A 26,858-nucleotide genomic window follows, 5' to 3' on the forward strand; every position below is an offset into this window, starting at 1 on the left:
TCGAGTTGCCGAAGTTTAAATATTGCAGCCTGCTGTTGCTTTGTAGCTCAACATATCTGTTTTAGCGCTAACTTTCCAACCTCCTTTAGTCACATATAAGTTTCCATTATACCCGAACAAGACGGAGGTGACGGAGGAAATATCGACTATTTTGACATCACATTGTCAAACAAGGTAAAGTTATTTTAGACGCACACTAAAATAAACGAAGCTAGTTGCCGTCAGAATGTGAGCTGAATTAAACAAACAAACAAACAAACAAAATGTCCGAGAGGCCCTATAAACACTTCTATGATCTATGTGACACTTTACAGATCTTTTGGATATTTGGTTAATGTGTCGATATCTGAATGCACTTTAGACAGCACACTTATAGGGAAAAAGAAGTTAAAGATAATGCGACATGAAAGCTCAAATACTCCTAGCCTTTCTTTAGCCTTAATTCTTGGAAAACGGTGTTAATTTCCTGCCCGCTGGTGTTAGCTAGGTATAACTGCATCCGCTGTGTCTTGTTAGGTTCCCAGTTTGATGTGAAGAACCAAACTCCAGCATGAACGAGCTTCCTCTGGGAGAAAAAGCTGCTTCACGCAGAGTAAGTATGCGACCTCTGCTGTAGGTAACAGCCTCAGACACACTGTCCCCAGGATCACTGGTCTCCCGACAGCTCAATGATGAGCTATCACACTTACCACAGTGTCCGGTCTCCGTGTACTGTTTATCTGGAGCTTTCACTACAAGGGCGACTGTGAGTGCCACTGGTCAAACACACTGTGCCCTGCTCCTGCAAATAAACGGCGGATTTGGAGCCAAAGTGAGAATGCTCTGAGCTTGATTCTGAACACAACGCAAGAGATTTATGTGTTTCTCTGTCTACTATATGTGCTTTGGACACATAATTTTCTTTTGCTGAGAATCATGAGCATATGCAGATTGTTTATACAAATTACTCATCTTGGCAACATAAAGACTCATTTGTGACACAATGTCTTTGTCATGTTTTGTCTGAAATCTTTCTTTAGACTGTTTCAGACTTGCACTCCTTTCCATTGATCTGACGGCAACCAAACGTGGCAATTTCATATCTGGATAAGCATCCAGCTCACTTTTCTGTAAAAGTCGTGACGTTGGTAATTCCTGGTTGAACCTAGTAACATTTGGCAAAATTTGAATCGCTTTCAATATATCTGCAGCAATAGAGAACAGCATTGTTATTATTGTTATTATTTATCTCCCTGGCATGGAGACATGATCAATTAGGATCTAACAGCAAGTCACAAAGTTTTCTTATCTTCACCTCAGACAAGTGAGCTGTACCACGGAGTCACAGTTTATCTTGGGATCTTTCTACATGGAGTTTGCATGTTCTCCCTGTGCATGCGTGGGTTTTCTCCGGGTACTCCGGCTTCCTCCCACAGTCCAAAAATATGCTGAGGATAATTGATAACTCTAAATTGTCCGTAGGTGTGAATGTGAGAGTGATTGTGTGTCTGTATATGTAGACCTGTAACAGACTAGCGACCTGTCCAGGGTGTGCCCTGCCTTCACCCGAGTCAGCTGGGATAGACTCCAGCACCCCCCGCGACCCTAGTGAGGATAAAGCGGTGTATAGAGAATGGATGGATGTTATTATTGTAAATAGCACTGTGGCACTCTCCGTCACTTTAGTGGGTATGTCTGAATGAAGCTGTTAGGAACTTTTGAATCAAAGTGAGCTATGTCTGAATGGACACAATGTCATCACTTTAAGAGACTGATGAAGCAGCAATGTTACATATCCCTTGTCTATAAAGGGCTTTGAGTCAGTTGCGAGTGGTAAGGTACTAGCTTTGCACTCAGAACACAAGGACCTCTGCCTTCCTTTGTGTGTTGAACATTTGGCTGTCTTTTTTCTGTTTGGACTCTAATTTATAAACTTTGACATGTTTTACGTCTGTAATACGTTTTGATGGGCTGGATATGTAATAGGTAAACCACTGGGTGGATCCATCGTTCGTTGATTTGCCAGAGGGAAGCATTTCTCTGTCTGCAAAAAGAAAGGACAGATCGTTTTTGTGCTCCAAGGCTGAGCTCAAGAGGCCTAGGAAGAGGAGAGGAGAGGCCAGCAGCTGTCACCCGCTAAAAGAGTCAGTCCAAAGGGGCCAGGATGAGCCATGGGTGGACAGATACTCACCCCGTTCACAGGTAAGCATCATGACTGTTCAAATTTATTTCTGTTGTCCAAGAATACATTACAATTCAGCCAGTAACTACTTTGTAACCATAGGTGCAATGAGAACATCTTTTGGCAATATCCTGTAACTTGACTAAGGTCTTTATATCATATGCAAAAGGGCAGTTCTACTGAATAATTTGTAGTATTGCAATCCATGGTGTAATACAATCAAAAATATGTAACAAATAATATGACAAAATTGCTGACAGATTGCTTAATTTTTTGTTACTGGCCCACAAATGAGACTTTTTTTTTTTTTTTTTGCACAAATCCAATGTTAGAGACACACGAAGAAATCTGCAACAACCTCAAGTACCTCATACAGTCCGCTTCAAAGACTGTAAACTAATTCTCTAGATTTATAATATTACAAGGGCTGAACTGTTATTTGATTCCAGATCAAAAATGCCACCTAAAACATTGCAATTTGCAGCTTTTGGACATATATTATGCAGAGGGGGGAGATTCAAGGTTTAAACCATCGTGTCAATGGCTTTACAAATTCTTACCTTGCCATATGCTTGACAGTAATGTTTTTGATGGTATCTTGTGTGGCAGTTGTTTTCAGTATATGATTCAGTGAATATTGAACTGAAGCTTGCCTTCAAATCATTTATATTTAAATTGATTGATATTTAAATATTATTATTTATGCATTATTGTGAATATTTTCCCAAAGTGTTCAACCCAAGTGTGTTTGTGTAGGCTGAGCTAGCTGTCCACAAGAAGAAGATTGAGGAAGTCGAGAACTGGATAAAAGGTCACACGAGCATGTCAAAGGTGAGTGAAATTTATTTTACTGTCTGATACTTAATTATTGCAGTGACCAAGCGTTTGCACACAGATATATCTCCTGACTTTGTCTTTGAGTCTAGTTCTGATCTTTCTTTAAGTGATATGAATTAGAAAGCTCCACTTCTTAACTGGTAAACCAGACAAGCAAATTCCTGTGTTGAGTGGAAAACTGAACTTTGCTGGCATCATTGCCCTGTGATATGTTCTGTCTAAAGACCAAAATATGTTCATGGGCATAATCTAGGCTGAGCTGGGGTGATAATAGTCAACATTTTTTGTGAAGATGAAGGTTCCAGTTCAGCTTTCCTGTTATCCTCTACAGGGTGGCATTTTGCTACTGACGGGACCATCAGGCTGTGGAAAGACTGCTACAGTCCAGGTTTTGTCTCTGGAGCTTGGCCTCAGAGTTCAGGAATGGACCAACCCCACAATCCCAGAACTATACAACAGCAGTCAGTGTGGTGAGGAGAAAGCCTTACTGTCCTACCTGTCTTTTACTTATTAGTGTCACTGTCAAACTAGGCATTAGCATGAGATTATTATCATTCACAGAAATAGAAATAGTATTTTTGGTGAGAAAGTGCTCGTAAATAGCTATATATAGCTATATAGAGAGTATTAGTACTAGTATACTATCTAGTATTTTGCCTATACAGTGTAAATGTAGATGAATATCTTTTTGGTGAATGCAGTCAGTTGCAGTGTTGTAAATACTCTCGGGTGCCTACATCATCAAAATGTATCCATCCAGACAGCCTTCCCCACCTGTGTTTTTTGATGTCTTTTGTCAGAACTGAGGATGAACAGTTTCTCCTGCAGTTCCCAGTTCTCCCAGTTTCAGGAGTTTCTCCTTAGAGCCAATAAATACAACTGCCTGAAGATGGCAGGTGATGGAGAAGGTACAGACATGAAGCTCATATTGGTGGAGGTATGTACCCTTTAACTGATGCCACTCTTCCTGTGTTTACCTAATGTTTCATTTTTATTCACTTCAGTATCACAGTGTACCAGCTGTAGAAGACTGCCATGATGTAAATTATACATCTTTATTTTTTTTTTGTCTCCGTGTGCAGCTTGTCTTAGGGTTAGGCAATATTATCTGAAATCTGATCAACTGTACACCATAAATATAAATGAAATCATATTTGATCTTTTCCTCTTAACAGCTATCTTATTACATGTGTGTATATAACAATACACCAAAATAGATAATGGATTACTACTCTGAATAATATTGAACATATCCAGTGGTTATTAACCCATTTTGTCATTTCTTTGTTGAAGTCAAGCACATTTCACACATTATCACACTATCCAAGCCAGGTATGAGGACTGAGCACCAAGCATTGCAAAGGAATTTCTCTTTTGTTCTGTCTCTTCCTGTCAATAAATCAGGTTTTGAGGGGCTCAAGATGCTCAGAATCTTATGAAATTTTGAACATGCATTGGAAGTGGTCATAAACAATATGTTTTTGTGTCTTTGGCATGGGTATGATAAAATGGCTTGAAAGTCCCCCTACAAAACTTTGGTACATCTACACTATATTGCCAAAAGTATTTGGTCACCCATCCAAATAGTCAGAATCAGGTGTTCCAATCACTTCCATGGCCACAGGTGTATAAAATCAAGCACCTAGGCATGAAGACTGCTTTTACAAACATTTGTGAAAGAATGGGTTGCTCTCAGGAGATCAATCAATTCCAGCATGGAACTGTGATAGGATGCCACCTGTGCAACAAATCCGGTCGTGACATTTCCTCACTCCTAAATATTCCACAGTCAACTGTCAGCTGTACTATAAGAAAGTGGAAGTGTGTGGGAACGACAGCAACTCAGCCACCAAGCGGTAGGCCACATAAACTGACGGAGCGGGGTCAGTGGATGCTGAGGCGCATAGTGCGAAGAGGTCTCCAACTCTCTGCAGAGTCAATCGCTACAGACCTTCAAACTTCATGTGGCCTTCAGATTAGCTCAAGGACAGTGCACTGAGAGCTTCATGGAATGGGTTTCCATGGCCGAGCAGCTGCATCCAAGCCATACATCACCAAGTGCAATGCAAAGCGTGGGATGCAGTGGTGTAAAGCACGCCGCCACTGGACTCTAGAGCAGTGGAGACGCCTTCTCTGGAGTGACCAATCGCGCTTCTCCATCTGGCAATCTGATGGACTAGTCTGGGTTTGGCGGTTGCCAGGAGAACCATACTTGTCAGACTGCATTGTGCCAAGTGCAAAGTTTGGTGGAGGGGGGATTATGGTATGGGCTTGTTTTTCAGGAGCTGGGCTTGGCCCCTTAGTTCCAGTGAAAGGAACTCTGAATGCTTCAGCATACCAAGACATTTTGGACAATTCCATGCTCCCAACTTTGTGGGAACAGTTTGGAGCTGGCCCCTTCCTCTTCCAACATGACTGTGCACCAGTGCACAAAGCAAGGTCCATAAAGACATGGATGACAGAGTCTGGTGTGGATGAACTTGACTGGCCTGCACAGAGTCCTGACCTCAAACCAACAGAACACCTTTGGGTGAATTAGAGCGGAGACTGAGAGCCAGGCCTTCTGGTCCAACATCAGTGTGTGACCTCACAAATGCGCTTCTAGAAGAACGGTCAAAAATTCCCATAAACACACTCCTAAACCTTGTGGACAGCCTTCCCAGAAGAGTTGAAGCTGTTATAGCTGCAAAGGGTGGACCGACGTCATATTGAACCCTGTGGATTAGGAATGGGATGTCACTTACGCTCATATGTGAGTCAAGGCAGGTGAGCAAATACTTTTGGCAATATAGTGTATGTGTCACCTAGATTTACCAGATTTGGTACCGACATGCATCCTGTGCAGCCAATTTGAAATTACTGTGCCACTTTTGCACATTGTTTGGCAGTTCCAGGATCAGAGGCCTTTCTAATGGATGGCTGGATGGATAAATATCAAAAACATTTTAAGTTCTGAAGACCGTTCTACAGTGCTGTATATAGGAACCTTTTTGCTGATAGTTACGACTATCCCTATCTATATGTTGTCTTTCTTATCTAATATTCTGTGTTCACTTCTACTTCTGATAATTTTGCTCAATTAATACACTGATGTAAATGTATCCCCTTTGTTTGGATTCATGTTTGAGCTAACACTTGATCACTTTTACCTCCTCAGGATTTCCCGAACCAGTTTTACAGGCAGCCTAGCACCCTGCATGATATTCTCAGGTAAGCACAGAATTAGTTTCATGCTACATTGCTTTCATACTCTGACACAGTAAAGCAGGAGACAATACATTGATAACACAGATCTTTAGAGTCCCCATATGAATGTAACTACATGCACATTATGAGCGTTCTTGGTTTACCTTTGCATTTTTGGGACCTGCCTTACTGCTATTAAGCAAAGTTCAAGTTTCATTCTTAGCACAAGGAAGTGGTTGGCCTGATGAAAGCCTTTCTACAGGACAGAATGGTCTTTCACCTAGAATTCATATGCAGTGATCAGCCACAATATGAAAACAATCTGCCTAATATTGTATTGGTCACCACCTTGCTGCCAAAACAGATCTGACCCGTTCGGCCAAGACCTCTGTGTTTTGTGATGTCTGGTGCTGGGAGATTTGACAGTGGATTCTTTGGACCCTGGGAGGCCTATGTATCATACTTGTTCTGGCACATCTCACAAATGATTACTCAGATTAGAATTTGGGGAGTTTGGAGGACAGGTCAACACCTTGCGCTCTTTGTTATAAAATAAGATAAACTTTACTTTATTGATCCCACAGTAGGGCAAGTTCACCGTTACAGCAGCTCCAAAGGAGAAAAAAAAAATAAAGGCAGTACAAGAATAAACTAGAAACACAATGCAAAATGCAGAGATCATTATATTCACAGAAGATGATGACTTATTTACATGAGGATGAAGTTGAAAACAGTTAGTGCACATAATTTGGTGTGCATATGTAAGGGGAAAAAATCCAGCAGTAACAGAGGTAGACCAATTTATGAGGTGTCATTGTAAAGTCTGACAGATGTTGGAATAAAGGCTTTGCTGAAACGCTCCTTCTTACACTTAGTGTTCCTTTGTGCCACTCTTGAGCAGTTATGCAGTGTTGCAGGGCATAGTGTCATGCTGTCGGTGGCTACTAGTCTGCAACAGTGTTTAGGTAGGTCCTACATGTCCAAGTAACATCCACATGAATGTGAGGATCCAAGGTTTCCCAGCAGAAAATGATGAGGTAATGAGATGATGATCACGTCATCTGTCAGTAGTTTCGTTGTTTTGGCTGATCAGCAAAGACTCTTCATTGGGTACATTCATTTCTGTCAAACAAACAGTACTATTCTTAAATAGGTGCCAGAGAATCCATGTCACCTGTGCATTTCCCTGCTGTCTATGAGATTGCGGCCTGCTGTGTGTCTTTCAGGTGCTTTGTGAAGACCAGCCGTTGTCCCCTGGTTTTCATAGTGTCAGACAGCCTGACTGGAGACAGCAGCTCACGCTTTCTTTTTCCTAGAGAGATCCAGGAGGAATTGGACATCAGCACCATCAGGTTGAAGCCATGCACACTGCGAGCTGTGACAGGGATGCTATGAAAACCCACATAAGATCACAGAGATCCTGTTAGATACATTTTCATCCCAGGTTTTAACTGAGCACTGTGGATTTCATTAAAATCCTAGTTTATTAGGTATGGAATATACTAACAGAGCAGCTAATCACAGTCTGCTTCTGGACTAAACTCGCTACTGACCAGCATCCAATTCCACACTGCAAACGAAACAGTGGGACTTCTTTAAAGTTACGAAACTCAAGAAAAACACAATATCATAAAGAGACAGTAGTAACAAGGAGATAGAGATTGTGTTGTTATTGGTAATACTGAGGAAAATGCATGTAAAGTCACTTTTGAATGTCTTAACCAAACAAAGAAAAGTATGATTCCTGGTTTCCTGGTGTATTTCCAGGTGTAGTGATTAAACAGTTTAGTAATGTTCAAGTTGAATATCTGCACACTATCACTGTCTGTCAGTAATTCAGCTGCATTAGAGTTGTCCAGTTTTGTGTTTATTTTAAATGTACTATTTGCTTGATTTTTGTTGCTAGTAATGGGTTTGTAGTTGCATAAAAGCCTAAATTGAATTCATGTTTCCTTATGTCACCACAGTGCTTTAGGCTTGTATTTAAAAAAAAATACAGATGCTGCAGTTCTAATTTCCCTAATCATTTATTTTTAGTGATGACTTAAAGCCAATCTTTGCTGTACTTATTTCATTTGTCTGATGCAAACTCGGCCACTCTTCCACCCTTGTTGCTAGATCAAATCAGAGAAAAGCACATTTCTATTCCACTAATTCATTACTGCAACAACAGAGTTATTTCATACTCATACTCTGCAGACAGATGAGTAGCAACCTTGTTCTACGGATGGAGTTAGTCCTGTGGTGATGTAGATTACACCAACTTTAACATGTGAGCTTATTTCTGTAGTACAGGTCATTGTTTTTCTTTTTAATGTTGTGGTCTTTACATGTTGATATGATTTGATATTACTCGTGTTGTTGTTAAGTGTAACCTCTGCTTCCAGCTTTAATCCGGTGGCTCCAACAACAATGTTGAAGGTCCTGACTGGCATTTCAAACTTGGAAGCAAAAAAAGTGAGACAATTCCTTGCAGTAGATTACCAATTCTGATATGATTTTGTGTTTTCTACATTATATTTTCTTATATTTGTAAGCAGAGCTGTGGGAGGATGCGTGTCCCAGACCAGGCATTGTTGGAAACACTGTGCTCAGGAAGCTCAGGAGATATTCGCAGTGCCATCAACAGTCTCCAGTTTTCCTCCCTTGCAGGTTAGGAGTATATCTACACGTCACAGAATATCACCTCAGTGTTAATTAGGAGTGTACACACACCAACCATTTTACTTGCTATTAATCCCTGTAGCTTCAGTGACCCATTGGTCTTTGCTCATCACTGTAACTTTTCAGACACATCACTGGAACAGGGGTTGTGGAGGATGAGAGACGACAGGCCTGTGATGTCGCTGGGCCGAGTTCTGTCCAGATCCAACCAAAGAAAAAAAAAGTCAAAACAACCAAAGGAACAGGAAGAGGAGCAGGCCATTGGAGGGAAAGATGCTTCTTTGTTCCTGTTCAGAGCGCTAGGAAAGATACTGCACTGCAAACGTGAGTGACATGAGATATGGAACATTGCTAGCTTCAGCAGCCTATCAAAGTGACACGTTCTAGTCATGTCAACCTCAGGTACTGTTCCATTAATATTCCTCATGGCTTTGTTCAGATATTTCCCCTACAATGCAGGAGAGACTCACAGTTTGCACATGATGCATGTCATTCACATTAGATATTTCATTTTGTAACCTAGTAGATTTGACTTCCCAATCATTTACCACAGTTCCAAGTACCACTGCTTTTATGTCTACCCATTACTTTGGCAGTTCAGTTCAGACAGTGCAGAGTTGAAAGTGATACAAAACTGTTACTAGGTTTGACCTGGTAAATCTAGGTTTGTCTCTTGTGTGATCTCTGCAATAATGAATCTGAAACTGATTGTATCCAAGTAGCCAGTATTGTATGTGCATTGAGGTCACATGTATCTCATTCCTCTGTACCATAGAGCTAGAAGATTGTGATGTATGAAAATAAAAATTTCATACTTTTTTTTTAAGCATGTCTCAGCCATGTATGTAGTGTCACTTCTGTTGCACAGGGTGACAAACTCACACTCATTGCCACGTACACACACGCTGTAGTTCAGTTTGCATCAAATGTGGAGCAATCTGCCACTGAACATAGTCTCCAATGAGTACTTTCAACATTTTGTAAGTACTCACTCAAGCCCTTAAAAATAGAACTCATAAGGTTCCAGTGATTTCTAGGAAACTAAACTGTCATGAGAGGACAGATTGAGGAATCTAGTATAGAACATGCTGATGTTTGCAGGAGTGTCAACAAACCCCTTTGCTACAATGAGCACCACAACAAACATAATTTACTGTGTACGATAAACCCAAAAGTCAGATTTCTGCCAGTGCAATTTACTTTTGAAAAGATACTTGCTTCAGCAAGCATATGATTGGTTCCAAGAGTGACTGCTGCATTGTGGCTTTCATGGATGAAATGGCAAATAGCTGGTTGCTTTTCTTCATCAGGGGGAATTCATAAAGATGCTGAAGCACCAGACAGTGCCCCAGGAGCTGGTCTACCATCCCATCTGTTGCATCATTACAGAGAGCCATTACTAGTAGACCCAGAGGTACAAACATGTTTTTTTACTTTACTTAACCAGACAACAAACACCCGTGTTTTAGAACATTCCGAACTTCTGTCTGTCTTTTTGTTCAGGTAGTTGTTGAGCGTTCACACATGTCTGGAGAGTTCTTCAACCTGTACCTTCACCAAAACTACCTGGACTTCTTCTCTGAGGTGGAGAATGTAGACAGAGCTAGCGAGTATCTCTCTGATGCTGACCTCTTCACTGCTGACTGGTTGGTGAGTCTGTCACTAAATAATTAACAACTAATTACAATCCTTTGATAAATACATTCTGAAGTGAAATTTTCCTTTTCTTGGCATACTACATTGAAGGCATTGCTTTCACATTCATGTGGCGTAAGACTTTTAAAGCTATTAGCTGGCAAAAAATTTGGACCTGTGGAAACTGAAATTATTGTGTTTACCAGTGTTTGCAGTTGTTTAGATTGTAAATGAAACTACACTAAAATAATCAAGATGAGAAAATGAGGTAAGTAAGGATTTTTACAGTCTAGTAGGTGGCACTACAGTAGCACAATGTGAGTAGCATGTGGTAGAGTAGAGTCACTTCTTCAGTGTATTTTTTTTGTATAAACAAATCCATGGTGGATTGGATGAATTATAATTTGTGTCATCTGTATAAAGGGCTGTGCTATGTTGTTTTCAGAGTCGCAACACCATGGGGGATTATGGATGTTCAGTGGCTACCAGGGGGCTCCTTCACTCAAACGCCAAACAAGTTTATGTAGGCTTCAGACCACTGCACAAACCCAACTGGCTGATGGTCAACAAGAAGGTACGACATTCGGGGGCTCTGTCTTAGCTCTGTCTTCCTACAGCTTAGGGTATAGGACATGTTTATATATGTATATTTATGTTTATATGTAATTATGTATGTTTATTTAATTTTGTTTATAGAACAATCTGCAATACAAGTGAAAATGTCTTCTTACTTATAGAAACATTTTAAAATATATATACACCACATATATGCCTTCAACTTTTCTGAACTTTTATTCCTAAAATACACTACCTGTCAAAAGTTTGGACACACTTTCTCATTCAGTGTTTTTTATTTTTTGTAATGTTTTATTAATACTGAAAACGAACCTTTTCTGGCTTCCGCCACTTAGCCGCAAAGATGGCAGCTTAAAAGTTTTTCTCCTCTAACATTTGGAACCAAAACTGCCTGCTAAACTTGACAAACGCGATTTTAACTAACTCGAAGAGATGGATAAGGGCAAGATGTGGACGCTGGACAGGCAAACTAAAATGAAACCAAAGAAAAACACACAGACCGTCAACTCACACGATAGTGATTGCCCGGAATGCCCACGAGCTAATGCTAACGACGACCCACCAGCTAATGCTAACGAAGAAGATGAGGCCGACGTAGAGGTCAGCTTAAACTTACACTACTCACAATAAGTTAGGGATATTGTGAGGCCCTCAGTGGATTTCATACAAAAGGTGTTTGTTTCACTTCAGTGATTTTGGGGATTAGGAGGCAATTGTATTAGGGTGCTAGACACACCTCATTTTGTGTTTTCCGGACAGTGGTCTCACTGTGTACAGTGTGCCTTTCGTATTGGGGCCAATACCAAAAAATACAAAAAGACAACCCTTTTCAATGTGGCATCAACTTCAACATTCTGGGAGTATAAAAAGCTGGTATTGTCAGTAAGTCATTCCCAGTTCATCATTCAAGCAGCCATGAACACACGACGTCTCTTCACGGCCCTGCAGCACTGCCCGGCCATAGCGCACCTTTAGCTTTGTAACTGGCAGCTAGATGTTGCTCGTGAACTTGGTGTGTCTCAAAGTATCATCAGCAGACTTGCAGCAAGACGCATAACTACTGGCAGTGTTCCAGACAGACCCAGGAGTGGAGTCCCACGAGTGATAGAACGCAACGATGACCAGTACCTAAGGACCTCTATGCACTCAGACACCGTTATGCAACGGCCACACAGCTGCAGGCCTGTTTACCAGAAGTGAGGGATACTAGGGTTTCCAGACAAACCATTGGCAACCGACTCCACCGCTTTGGCTTGAGTGACAGACGACCGTTGCAGGTGACTCCACTGATACCAAGACACTGCCATGACCGTTGGCAGTGGGCACAAGACCATGTGACCTGGACAATGCAGCAGTGGTCTACCGTCCTGTTCACTGAGTGTCAGGTCACCTTGCACAGAAATGATGGTCATCAGTGTTGCTGGAGAAAGCGAGGTGAGCAATGCGCCAAGGTCTACATGGTCTCCAGGGTTAGCTTTGGTGGAGGAGTCTGGGCAGGCATCACCAGTCAGTGCAAAACAGATTTGGTGATTGTAGATGGCTCAGTCACTGCACGTTCTTACCTCAGAGGCATCATAGAACCCATCATCATCCCCAATTCCGCCAGCACACCCCCAACTTTCTGTTCATGGATGATAATGTTCCACCACATGGTGCCAGAATTGTCACAGCTGGACTTCAGGAAGTCAGAGTGCCTCATATGGTATGGACAGCAATGTCCCCTGACCTGAACCTCATAGAGTACGTCAGGGACCAGCTGAAGAAGCGACTGCATGCCCGTACCCCACCCCCACGTGACCTGGCAGAACTGCTGTAGCACTTGTGAAGGAGTGGAACGCATTGCCTCAGAACAACATCTTGAGGCTAGTTAGGAGCATGAGACATCGCTGTCAAGCAGTCATTGTGGCAAATTTGTCAATTTTGGTTATTTGGGGCTATCTTTGTTATTGTCTAAATTGTTGGGCTAATAAATATTGCACTAATGAAAATGGTGCTTCTTCTCATTTATTAATAGCAATATCAAAGGGAACTATTACTTACTTCATTAAAATTCAGACCATATAGGAAAAGCACTCATGTAAATAACAATATCCCTAACTTATTGTGAGTAGTGTAATACTGGCAGAAAGTTTTCATCAAGACAACAGACAACAACTCGGAGAAATTAAGGATGAGATCTGCAAGGCAAAGTTGAGACTTGGCAAGGCGAAGAAACGGATTCTGAATGCTGAGGAGAGGATGCAGTTCATGGAAGAAGTGATGGAGGAGCTGGTGAAACTCCAGTCTCATCTGGTAGCTAAACAATCTGACCAGGAGGGAAGATCCAGACAGAATAATATCAGGATCTATTCCATTGCTGAGGGGTCTGAGAGCAAGTTTCCGTCGATGATACATTTCGTTGAGAAGTTGTTTTAACAACCTATCCCTGGCAGACGGTACGGATCTCCAGATTGAACGGATTTATTTTCAGACACCCTTCCCAGTCAGAATTTTTGGTTTATATGTGGATAATGGTTTTCATTTATCTTGTGTTTCTAATTTTTAGTTATGATAAGCTGAAAGGATGGCAACAAGTAAATCGGGGGGATTGATTTTGGGCTGTATCTGCAGTGTCATGGGCAAGGTTTGTGGTGTTACCATGCTGACTGAGGGCCTTTTCACTAAAGAGAGATTTCCCCTCAAGAAGGCTGCTTCACAACAACTTACACAGGGTTTTTTTTATGAACCCCACCTTTGAAAGTTCTGAGAAACACTAATGGTTCTTGAATAACGTTCTTAACTAGTTATTCTGTTTGTTTATTCGCTGCAGTTCAGAGCAGTATAAGAGCTGTCACACAAAATCTTTCTGGAAGTATTCAGTCTCCATCACAAAAGTAATGGTGGATAATGCTATAAAGATAATTTCCTATAATGTAACTGCTATCCTGAATCTAATTAAGAGGAGTACAATATTTACAAAATTAGGAAGGGAGTGAGTGCATGTAGTATTTCTACAGGAAACGCTTTCAACAGAAGCTGAACATGAAAAATTGAGAAGGGGAGGACTGAAACACCTATTCTACTCCTCATGTAAGTCAGGGCATAGAAGAGGATCTGCTATTCTTATTTCAAACCAAGTCCAATATGAACACATTTCAGAGATTAAAAGCAAGGAAGGTTGATATATAATGAGCATTGGAAGGATTGAAGGGGTGATGGTAACATTATTCTTTATATATGTCCCCCAGGAAGTGATTGGCACATTTTTTAAATATATTAATAAAATCTTAAAATAAAATATTAAATTAAATATAAAATTAATATAATATTAATATTAAAAAATATTCCAAGTTATGTCAACAGAATCTTGAGGGTTGCTTATATAGGGTGACCCAAAAGTTTGGAAACAAATGAAAAGTCTATAATCCAAATAATATAATGTTATTTCAATAAATCAGTACCACAGATATATTCAGAAGAGTAACAGATTCGTGTAAAACAAACATATTTCGACATGTTCATGTTTGTTTCTTATACAAAGTTGTGAACGTTTCCACCAACTGGTTACACTGGTTACACTGGTATCTTCTAGAATGTATCTTCAGTCATGCTTATGAAGGTTCCTCAAACTGGCCAGTAAATGTCGCCTCATAGTACTTTTGGATGTTTAAAAAAATTAAAACTGTCAGATACTTTACCATCAACAGTTTTGAAATCTGACACTGATGGCCTGCATTTTGAAGTTATGCTCCAGCATACCTGTACCTTATGGTTCTATTAATTTTCTTCTGAGTTATTGCACTCAGCAAACACTATGCTTTTAAGTTATTTTATTATGCTATAACAAAAAATGGGTAAAATAAGAGTGAATTCATGCACCCCCAACTCAAATAGACACTGCAGTTAAACTTTGTTTCCAAACTTTTGGGTCACCCTTTATGTGCAGGTGATATAAACATAAAATTGTCAACGAAGGACTCATCTGGTTCCAGCTTAGGTCACAATAAATCCATAATCAATAAAATAAAATCTATCATGGAAGAAATTGGTATTACTGATGTTTGGAGGGATCTATACCCAACTAGTCGGGATTACAACTACTACTCAGCACCTCAGTCCACCTATTCTAGAATTGATTATTTCTTTATGTTCAAAAAAGACCTGTCTACAATCCACTCATGTGATATCAGAACAATTGACATATCTGACCACTCACCGATAAATATGATAATTAATATTAATGATAATCCAAAATCAACATTGTGGAAACTGAACTCAAACATGCCTAGATAAAAGAAGAATTTGACAAGGGGATATAAATGCATTTTACAGAGAATGATAATATGGGGTCTCCCCTCCTATAGTATGGGACACATACAAAGTGGTACTGACAGAGAAAGTAATTTCCTACTTCTCATTGTTAAAGAAACAAAAACAAAAGAAGCTCAGTAATTTAATTCGGCAACTTAAGGACTTACAAAAACAACATAAAGATGACGTGAAACCAGATAATGGAGTGACAATTACAAAAATTGCAAAATGAGATAGATGAAATATACTCAGAGGAAGTTAAAAAGAAATTGGTGTTTCTAAAACAGGGACATTATGAGGCAGGTAGTAAAGCAATGAAACTATTGGCATATAAATTGAGGAAACAGCAAGCTGACAATACCATCACCAAAATAAGATGCTCCCGAACAAAGAAAATACAGTATAAACTAGAAGAGATCCAACATAGCTTTGAAGAATACTACAAGAATTTATACTTGCAACCAAAACTAGATAACATAAATGAAATAGGAAAATTTTCTTGAATTTTTAGGATTTTTTTTTTAACCTAAAGTTGCATAGAAACAAAACAAAACCTTAGTGGCAGAGAGAGCTGACAATGAAGTGAAGACCAGAATATCAAGGCTTAAACCACACAAGAGTGCGGGTTCAGATGGCTTTTCAGCCGAATGGTACAAGTATTTTAGGGATCAAATAACTCCAAAACTGTCACATATGTAAAGGAGAGAAACCCCCTTCATTGAGGGCAGCTATATTTTCAGTAGTACTAAAAGAAGGTAAAAATAATTTAGATTGTAAACAGTACCGACCAATTTTGGTATTAAATGTAGATTATAAAATATTTATGTCTATATTAGCCAGAAGAATAGAGAAAATTTTACCGTCTCTCATTGACCAGGATCAGACGGGGTTCATCCACCAGAGACAGACCCAAAACGGCTTGGGAAGGACTTTACATAAAATGTGGAATATAAATCAAAATAAGACACCAGCAATGCTTATGGGATTAGATGCAGAGAAGGTGTTTGATTCAGTCAGATGGACCTTCCTGTATAAAGTACTGGATAAGTTTAGCTTTCACAAAACTCTTATTCAGGCTTTTCAAGCCATGTATAGTACTCCTACAGCAAGAATTAAAATTGATGCCAGCCTCTCAAAACCCTTTATATGTGAACGGTCATGCAGGCAGGGATGTTCACCACTTCTCTTCGCCCTTTTTATTGAGCCTCTCAGTCAATTTATTAGACAAATGACAGAGATTACTGGAGTATATATAGCAGGAGAGGAGCACAAATTATCATTATTTGTAGATGATGTTTCAATCTTTTTGACCCAACCCTTAGGGTCCCTACCAACACTGATGTATCTTTATTTCTCATTACATTTGGATGGGTAAGAAACCAAGAATAAGATACAAAATGATGCAATTGTCAAAAGAGAAACGGGGTATGGCATTTCCAATTTTAAGGGATGACTACTATGCAGCGCAACTAAGACCACTGGTGTGTCTATGTGATCCACAATTTAGGGCAAGCTGGAAGAAAATAGAAGAGGCAAAACCCACAGGACCACCACTACAAGCTATAATAGCAGATAGTGAATTAAGAAATAATCTACATGATAAAGACAACCCTTGGATAAAAGTAACTCTGAAAACATGGTGGGAAATAATCAAAAACCATAACCTGAAGGGTGCAGAGAAGATACTGCGGTGATGTGCGTACAACGTGGATTTTATACCAAACAGGACAGACTCTAGATTCAAAACATGGAGGAGAACAGGGGCAACTGCTTACTGTTGTTTCATACAGAAGGGAGTTGTAAAAAGCTTTGAAATGTACAAGAGGGAATATGAATTGGAGAACAAAGACCTCTTTAGGTATTTACAGATATGGCATCGATTGAATGAGATCATGGCTGAGGGATCAGGAAAATTGGGTGGTGACATACTAAATTTTTTGTAACAGCCTATGTATCCAGGAGTGGACGTGGAATATTATCCAGATTATACAAAAGTTTTCATGTCTCCTCAAACACAAACACTCAACATGTTAAAAGTAAACGGGAAAGAGAAGGAGGAGTGCTGATATCTGAAGAACAATGGGAGAGTTTTTGTAAATTACAGTGGAAAACTACTCATTCCCACAGCTGGAGGGAATTTGGGTGGAAAAGTATCATGAGGTTCTTTATTACCCCTGCACAAAAGAGACATCAAGGTGTTGGTACAAACTGTTGGAGGTTGTGTGGTTCAGCTGTAGCCAATCATTACCACATATTCTGGGATTGCCCGAAACTCACATCATTTTGGCGAGAAGTTCATAAATGTTTGGAGACTATATTTCAAACAATTACTCCTTTTGATGTTTTCACACTGTATTTGGGAACTGCAGTGCTGCATACTGAAGTTGCAGCAGACAAATACCTGAGAATATTACTTGTGGGAGGGAAGAAGGCCTTGAATAAGAAGTGGTTACAATCAGATGCTCCAACCATGATTGGTATAAAATTATACATGACATTTACATTATGGAAATACTGATGTTTTCTATAAGGATGCAATAAGAAAAATTTCTGAGATGGTGGACAAAATGGGTCAGACATACGGGTCCACGGAGACGAGACTTACTTTAACCACCCTTCTATAAAATATTGATTTTACAGGATCACCACAAGATTGTGTTGTGAGTGTATCTTAATGAGTAGAAGAGTGAGAATGACAGCTTCTTTGTTCATTTGTTTTATGGTTTATGAATGTATATATTTATTTAAAATGTAATTAAAAATGGAAGGGAGAGTAGCAGCTGAAAGGTTCGTATCAAACGTGTCTTAGACTATTGACTGATATTTTGCATGGCATATATATGCATATGGATAGGTGTAACATTTGAATGACTTGAACTTGACATGAATGTTGGACTATGTATGATCTCCCCAATAACAAAATTTGAAAAAGAAAATGAACCCTTTTTTGTTTACAACATAATTCCATATGTCTTCTTTTATACTTTTGATGTCTTCAGTATTAAGCCACAATGTATAAAATAATTAAATAAAAAGCATTGAATGTGAAGGTGTGTCCAAACTTTGAATGGTAGTGTATGTGCACCAGTTTTCAGATCAGCATTTACAAGATTTTAAACCTGGAAAACAAACTAATGGACCTGGAGACCTGTGACATAGTAAACTGTGAATCACTAAGAAGAAACTAGTGAATAAAATGTTAAACACGTACTTAAAATCGATTAAAAAAAATCCAAAAGGGCCATAATTCCAGATCATCAAATATATAGAATGTTTCTTAAATCAGAAAGTTTTACATGGATGACTGAAACAACTTGGCAATTTTAAGGATCATCGCATTTTGAAGCATGTCGTGCATGGATATCAAAGTAGATTTTTAATGTATCAACCATAGACTGTATACGGTCTATGGTATCAACTGCAGATGACAACCTAATAAGTATGATGTTGTTTCTGTCAGCATCGGGAGAACTGCTTGACTGCCCAGTTCCTGTTCAGGAGCTTCTGCCTAACACCAGTCAGCCTGCAAACTGAACTGCTGCCATACCTGGCCAAACTCACCACCCCTTTGAGTAATCAAGGTAACACACACTGACATACAACATGTGTAATACTGCATAAATCACCTTGCATATTACTGTAGTTGAAACTACCAATAGCTTTGAAAAGATTTTGGTAATGTGTCGAACAACAGTCTCTTAGCTAAAAAGCTTCAAAGATGGTACAAACTTGAAGCATTGTAGATTGGTTGTAGTACTTGGTTACACCACCATGTGGAGCCTCCTATCATTTAATACTGCATTTGGCAAACAGAAAACATTGTAGGGATTTAACTTGTAAAAGTGCACCATGACGTCGTCTCTGTGACTTGATGACCTCTGGCCAGTGCACAAATATCCAGTGTGCTCTGTTTGTATTACCAATTAATTAATTATTGATTGATTGAAATGCATTTATTAACAACAATATTCCAATGTATGACACTTGTGTGACAGTGGATGTACACAAAGGATTGGGTTTAGGTTTGTGCCAGTGCTGACCTGATAAAAATTGCCTTGATGAAGACAGAACATTCCTGGAATGTTCTCAATAGCTTAATCAAAAAAGACTCTTCTACACACGTGGACAAAATTGTTGGTACCCCTCAGTTAAAGAAGGAAAAACCCACAATTCTCACTGAAATCACTTGAAACTCACAAAAGTAACAATAAATAAAAATTTATTGAAAATTAAATAATCAAAAACAGCCATTACTTTTGAATTGTTGATTAACATAATTATTTAAAAAAACAAACTAATGAAACAGGCCTGGACAAAAATGATGGTACCTCTATAAAAGATTGAAAACTATTTGACCAGAGTGACATGATTAACTCAGGTGTGTCATTTAATTGACATCACAGGTGTTTCTCTCAGCAACAGATGAGCAGGAAGTGATAAATATTGTCCTAAAATGCAAAAGTAAGTTTTCAACTGATTGTGACAACATTGACATGTTTTTAGTGAAAAAAGTAATTCTGAATATTGCAAAACCGTTGACTTATATTTCTAATTTATCTTTTCAGTCGGGCTGTTTTCCGGACAAAATGAAAATTGCAAAAGTAGTCCTGATATTTAAAAATGATAACGAACACAGCTATACAAATTACAGGCCCATCTCCATTTTACCACAATTTTCAAAAATCCTTGAAAAACCTTTTGCATCTCGCCTTGAAGTGTTCCTTAATAAACATAAATTAATAAATGAAGGTCAGTATGGTTTTAGAACCAACAGAACCACTACAATGGCACTGATAGAAGCCACTGAAGAAATAACCAATGCACTAGATCAGAAAAAAATTGCAGTTGGAGTCTTTATCGACCTTAAGAAAGCTTTTGATACAATCAATCATGATATCCTATCAAAGAAACTGGAATTATATGGAATCCGAGGTGTAGCTGGGGACTGGATTAAAAGCTACTTAATAGGAAGGGTACAATACGTAAAAATCGGACAGTGTCAATCTGAACACCTTGGCATTGTTTGCGGTGTCCCCCAGGGGTCCGTTTTAGGACCAAAACTGTTCAACTTGTATATAAATGATATCTTTAATGTTTCTCAATCACTAAAACAAATTCTTTTTGCTGACGACACAAACATATTCTATAGCAGATGGATGGATATAAATAAATTATCTTTAAATGTAAATAAAACTAAAGTGATGACCTTTGGAAACCTTTCAGCAAACTCAGAGTTGCGGATAAGTATTGATGGTATTGAGATCGAAAATGTTCGTGAATATAAATTCCTAGGTGTCATAACTGATAACAAGCTATCTTGGAAAGCTCACATCCGACAAATAAAAACAAAAATTTCCAAATGCCTCTATATAATAAGCAAAGTGAAATGATGTCTTGATGCAAATGCTCTACGTACCCTGTATTGCACTCTTGTACTCCCATACCTCACATATTGTGTGGAGGTGTGGGGGAACACTTACCAGTGCACAATACATCCTTTAGTCATATTACAAATAAGAGCTGTACGGATCATTCATAAGGCTGGTTTTCTTGAACATACCCACAACCTATTTATCCAATTTAAGTTGCTAAAATTTAAAGATCTTGTAATATACAATACATTATTAATCTTATACAAAGCATTCAATAATTTTTTGCCACAAAACGTACAACAGTTTTTCAGAATAAAAGAAACAGTTCATAATTTAGGATTTGGAAACTTTATCATACCAAATGCTAAAAACACTCGTAAACGGTTTTGTGTGTCTGTATGTGGAGTGAAACTGTGGAATAGCCTGGAAACTCAGCACAAGCAATGCCAAGGTATTCATAGTTTTAAACGACAATATAAACATAAAGTCTGGTCACAGTATATTGGAAAAGGGTCTTGATTCTTTACCTGTGTTATCAAGTGTGTCTTGTTGTTTCCTTACTGTCGTTGGTATATTGTCCATTGTTGACATACATGTGTGTATATATGGATATGTAGATGTATGCATGTTTGTATGCTTATGTATGCATTTATTCATACAATCGCTACTCTGAATCCTGTGTTATACCTTTTGGTATGTATAATTCCTTACCATTGTTGCTATTTAACTGTTTTGCTATTATCTATGGTTAATCCCACTAAGTTTCAATACATGTCATGCTTTGCCTTTCTAATGCATAACTTATGTTTATAGATAACTAGTTTATTTTGAATTCCTTTTCTTTATTTATAGGAAGTGAAAATTTTGAATTTAAGTAAAGGGGATGGGGGTGGGATTAAATAAGTTTTCTTCCTCCCACTCCCTTTCAGGCATCAGAACCTACTGTATGAAATACCTACTGTAGCTTTGTAGTTGCTATATGGAATAACAATATATCTGTATGCATAAAATGCGGTTCTATTGCATATACGTGCCTGAAATGAAATAATAAATACAATACAATACAATACAACATCTCTGATTATGACCATTAAATCCTTTGTGGCATTTCATAAGCCAAGCAGAGCTTTGTGAACTTGTTTGGATGAGTGTATCTATCACTAGAATTTATGATCATTCTTTATTCTAGGTTTTCTGTGTTTCACCCTTCACTTTCTTATCTTCCAGCCCAGATAACATTTATCCAGGATGTCGGTCAAATGGTTCTAAGGAGATTCCCTGGCAGGTACAGCACATGGTTTACATTCTGATATTGCAATTAGACTCAAGAATGTCTGGGGGGAGTCATGACCTGCAGTGCACCTGGTTTGAACAGTACTTTTCTGTACGGTAGTGAAGGACCACAGCTGGAATGAAATCATGGATGTCAATATTACACAGGGTTAGTTTTACCAGGTTCAAAAATTCAGGTTCAAAATTAAATTGGTAAAATAGTATTGAATATTTGTGACAGGATAACTTTAGATCAGGGTTTATTTGCTTTGTTTATACTTTTATTGGATTTTTAAAAGGCCTTTTGTAATGGCTAATTATTTAGTTTTCTGGTGTCAGATGTGCATGACCTCTTTGGCCCTTGTCCAGTCATTCACAAACTCCTGAGCTGACGACCTTTGACCTCTTTTAGTATCAGTACCTTCTATTTGGTTTGGGATGCTTCTTGTTAAATCAGAATTACTATATATTCTAATCTGGTGTATTTCTCATTAATGTGGCCCTAAATCCCATGCCACATTTGAACTTTTCACCTTTGTTGTAGAGCTTCATTGAGACAGAAGCCATTTGCAGACAAGGGATACATTACATTGCAGGTTTGTCAGTCTGTTAAGGTGATGACATTCAGTCATTCAGGCATAGGTCGCTTTTATGTTAATGCTTCTCACGGTTTCATTCAGACATATCCACCACAGTGACGGAGAGAGCCACGGTACGCATGCCATAATTGTCATTCATGTGTGATGGCAATTTAGCTTTTGCTTTACAAACAGTGAAATAAAGTTATCCTAACAGCTGCGAAGCTCAGGACTCACATTGAAGACAGCCCCTATGTAATAAATGATTTAACTACAGCTGCGACAGCTTATCTACAGTAAAGAAAAGTGCACTGCGCGACCTGCTGCTAGGACCGGGGTGATGCTATCTCCATGGATAATTTATGATTATGAAGGTCTTTGGAAGCCCTCCTATGGATCCTGCGTCTGATGCTGCAGGTATTTAATACATTTCAAGGAAGTTCAGTGTGCTGTAAGCATCTTCTGTTAAGGTTTTACCAAAAAGGTTCGTTATTGGTGAGTATCAATAACATGAGCGGTTAGTCTCTGTTTTAATTGCAATAAAATTTTAATTTTGGGGACCTTTTGGTCTGCATCCTAATGGACAATTCATGCTTTCCACCTCTGTGTGTGGGCTGATAAGCGAATGCACATGTAGCCATGTTCATATTCAGTAGGTCTGTGTTAGTGTGCTGCTCAAACGATTACTTTGCTTCTCATATCAAACACAGAAAAACATGTGCAGATACAGTCCCTGGTTAGGATGAGGTTGTAGCACCTTTTTAATGTGATGGTTCTTTAGGTGTGCCAAGCACAATGGACAGACATAAAACAGGATTTCTAGAGAATGCGGACTTCCTTCGGGGTTTGGGCTCCATAAACCGAAAGCCTGTACAGGTCAGAAGCACCTCCTAACTTTAACCCAGCAGCTACTATTTCAATTATATTTATTTTAATAAGATACAATTAAATGTAAGATAAGCTTTAATTAATCCCACTGCAGGGAAATTTGTAGCATTACAGCAGCAAAGGGGATGGTGCAAATCTGTAAGAGACATCAGTATATGATAATAAACAGCAAATATATGTACTTAAAGGTGTTATTGTGCAGATTTTTCAGTAATTTGGAAATATTTTGCAGATTCTTCTGGATGTGAAAAACACTGTAATTCAACAGATTCTTGTATATGTAGAGAAACTGATATTGTACAAAATGTTTTAAGTGTACAAAATTTTCATATTTGCACAAGTTTGGATTTATTGATGTCGCACTACAATGAAATATGTTACTTTTTCCATGTGTTGTCTACTGTGAGCAGTGGGGGCTGTGGCTTAGGTGGTTGACGGTCAGTTGTGTGCACTGTTTGGGCTACCGACTGGAAGGTCAGGGTTTCAAGCTGAAGTACCACCAAGCTGCTACTGTGCTACTGGTTGATTCCTGTAAGGTTAACAAAAATAAACTGGCTTGTTAGTTATTTTTACACCTTAAAAAAACAGCTATTAGCTTCAGTTTCACTTATGTCATTATTCTGCGTTATGCATCGCTAGGTGTAATGTTTAATAGTGTGAGTGACATATGTATGTTATTCACACAATATTAAACACACACATAAACGTCTCCATGACAGTTTTACCATGCCATTTGCTGACGAAAGCCACGAGGCAGTGCCCTAGTACTGTACATCTGCTGTTCACTTTCAAACAGGTGTTCCACCATGATGACATATATTAGACCTTACTTTAGAACTCTGCCTTAATTTTCTCTTCGACTTTGTGTTGTGTGTGCAGATTAAAACTGGAGACTCTGACAGACAAAGAACCTGGCAAGCTGGAGAGAGACAGTGGGGAGGAGGAACAAGAGGAAGACCATTGTGGAGCTGAGGAAGGTCTGCCAGACAGTCAGCCACAACCTATTACAAACCAAGTCTTTTTGATGGATGAGAACCTGGTCATAGAGGAATATGACAGTGACTAACACACACAACTCTTCTATTCAGACACCATAATGCTACCCGTCTCACTTGCTCAAGTTTGTGCCGTGGGTGTTTTTATTTTTTTTTAAATTTAGTTATTGGTTGGTGCGTGTGACGTTACAAAATTAATTCTAAGATAATTCTTACATGTGAGGAGAAAGATTTTTCGGAAATCTGACTTCAGTCTTTGTGATTTCTTCACAATTGTAAAATTAATTTCCGAACTCAAATAACCCTCCAGTATGTTGATGGCTGATGTCACAGTCCTGGTATCACCAATGTTTTTGCCTCATTGAGGTGTCATTTGTAGAGTATAATTATTTTTCAAACAAGAATATTGTCTCAAGTTCAAGTTATTGTGCAGCTTGACAAAAACTAATAATACTGTGCAAACACAAGTTTAATGCTAATCTGTCAAAGTGACCCTAACATCTTGGTTCTAGTAGTTAAAAACTAGTTATACTAGGTATTTATATTTGTGCACGTTCAGCACTTGGTTTTTGTATTTCCCATCTATTTTTTTTTTTTTTCTGACTGACTGTTGAATCTGGAGTGTGGAGAGCTGTCCAGGAACAAGCACAGCATTTGAAAAATGTATAACGTTCTGCAATAAATTGTAAATAAATAATAATTGTGAAAAGCTGATCACAGGGTTCTTTTCTTGAACATGATCTTGTTTTTACACTCTCCCTTCACACACCCCTTCTTCCAATATTTACTCTCCAGTTCCTCATCAAGCTATTTAAACATTCCCTCTGGTGATGGTGACTCACTGACTATCAGCAGCTGGACAAACTCACGAAACTACTTTCAACTTAAAGGCAAGAAATGAGCCCTCCTGCAGCAGTGTTTTCAACGATACTAACTAATGCATTACGTGCAGTCAATATATAAATTGCATTTTAAAGAAAGAGGTATGTTGAAATTTTATTCTAATACTTTTAATAGTTAGGCAGAAATCATTTTGTTTGTACTCTTTTGTCTGCTATGTAAGGATAGATAGGATAGAGTCTCCTTGTAGTTTGTGTTAATTTTGTTTCAGTTCTCAGGTAGCACTCAGCTACTACAAGTTTATATAGATTAAACCTTTTTGTTTGTGTTAGAGGAGTTTAGAAAGCACTAGACCAAAGAATATAAAGTGTATTGCTTTTAAAATCGCATGTAAGAGCAAGTAATTCATTAAAAAACTTTTTGATTTCTCAAGTTTTTTCAATAATATACAATGATAAAGCTGATGAAGAGAATGACAAGAGTGTACAAAGCAGTAATCAAAGGGTGGCTATTTTGAAAAAATCTAAAATATAAAGCATGTTTTGACTTATTTCACACTTTTTTGTTGACTACATCATTTCATATGTGTTCATTGGTAGTTTTAATGCCTTCAGTAAGGATCTACAATGTAAATAGTCATGAAAATATGAAACATAAAATGAGAAGGTGTGTCCAAACTTTTGACTAGTAGTGTATACCTGGAAGAAGGTACAATTGAAGCAAGGATTTCGTCAAATGAAAACAACCTGGAGAAGTCCCATAAAACAAGTGTGATAACATGTTTTGGTGTCTACAGGCAGTGCGGTATTGTTTTTGTTTTGTTTTTTTGCAGTCTGTTCAGTGCAAAGGTGCTAGCTATCAACCTTGGGCCCTGTCGTGGTGGTTGTATCAGGCGCCTTTTGTTGGCTGAGCGCAGTGAATGAGAGGGAGTGTAGACCTGAATCAGAGAGATCAGGTAGGAGGGAGCTGTTTTCATTGTAGTTTTGAATGCAAGTGTCAGACTTTTGAATTTTATCCAGGCAGCAACTGGAAGCCAGTGAAGCAATCTGAACAGTGGGGTTATGTGAAGTTATTGGCAGGTTGAAAACCAGATGTGCTGCTGCATTCTGGATCATCTCCAGAGGTTTGACCATGCATGTAGGGAGGCCTGCCAGTAAGGAACTGCAGTACTTGATGCTGATATTATGAGAGCCTGGAAAAGGAGTTGTACTGCATGTTCAGACAGTAAGGGTCTGATCTTCCTGATGTTGTGCAGGGTGAATTGAGACAACCTAGCAAAAGAGGCAACATGAGCCTTGAAGGTTAGTTGGTCATCGATCAGGATGCAAGTTTCTGGCAGACTTCAATGAGTTGGGCAGATCCAAGCTGGATGTTGATTTCTTGTTGCACAGAGGGACTGGCTGGGATGACAAGGAGCTCAGTCTTGGAGAGGTTGAGTTAAAGGTGGTGTTTTTCATCCATGCCGAGATATCTGCAAGGCATGATGAGATCCGGGCAGAGACTGTATGGTCATCCAAGGGGACGACAAGAAGACGTGAGTGTCATCAGCATAGTAATTGTATGA

The 26,858-nt window shown here is 38.8% G+C and overlaps 1 protein-coding gene across 2 annotated transcripts; it reads left to right on the forward strand.

Annotated features, from left to right (window-relative positions):
- Window positions 1-7: 7 nt before the first annotated feature.
- Window positions 8-25,168, forward strand: rad17 (RAD17 checkpoint clamp loader component). 2 transcript variants are annotated; one of them, XM_022220764.2, is made up of 17 exons: window positions 8-174; window positions 517-592; window positions 1,966-2,181; window positions 2,918-2,992; window positions 3,330-3,468; window positions 3,799-3,935; window positions 6,156-6,208; window positions 7,411-7,536; window positions 8,572-8,641; window positions 8,722-8,836; window positions 8,975-9,172; window positions 10,159-10,262; window positions 10,352-10,498; window positions 10,929-11,057; window positions 18,810-18,930; window positions 21,949-22,006; window positions 24,339-25,168. In XM_022220764.2, the coding sequence occupies exons 2-17, from the start codon at window positions 551-553 to the stop codon at window positions 24,523-24,525; spliced, it is 1,917 nt and encodes a 638-aa protein (XP_022076456.1). In that variant the 5' UTR covers window positions 8-174; window positions 517-550; the 3' UTR covers window positions 24,526-25,168. The 2 variants fall into 2 exon arrangements, with proteins under 2 accessions (XP_022076456.1, XP_022076457.1); XM_022220765.2 differs by having other exon boundaries at window positions 9-174; window positions 8,725-8,836.
- The last annotated feature ends 1,690 nt before the right edge of the window (window positions 25,169-26,858 follow it).

The sequence above is a fragment of the Acanthochromis polyacanthus genome, chromosome 7, assembly GCF_021347895.1.
Source record: "Acanthochromis polyacanthus isolate Apoly-LR-REF ecotype Palm Island chromosome 7, KAUST_Apoly_ChrSc, whole genome shotgun sequence".
NCBI lineage: Eukaryota > Metazoa > Chordata > Actinopteri > Pomacentridae > Acanthochromis > Acanthochromis polyacanthus.

What these genes read in the sequence shown, in the direction of transcription:
- rad17 (XM_022220764.2), top strand. Translation starts at nt 551, where the DNA reads ATGAACGAGCTTCCTCTGGGAGAAAAAGCTGCTTCACGCAGA. An exon ending in CAAACTTGGAAGCAAAAAAA is followed by an intron (nt 8,642 to 8,721) that starts GTGAGACAATTC and finishes TATATTTGTAAG; the next exon opens with CAGAGCTGTGGGAGGATGCG. An exon ending in AAAGATACTGCACTGCAAAC is followed by an intron (nt 9,173 to 10,158) that starts GTGAGTGACATG and finishes TTTCTTCATCAG; the next exon opens with GGGGAATTCATAAAGATGCT.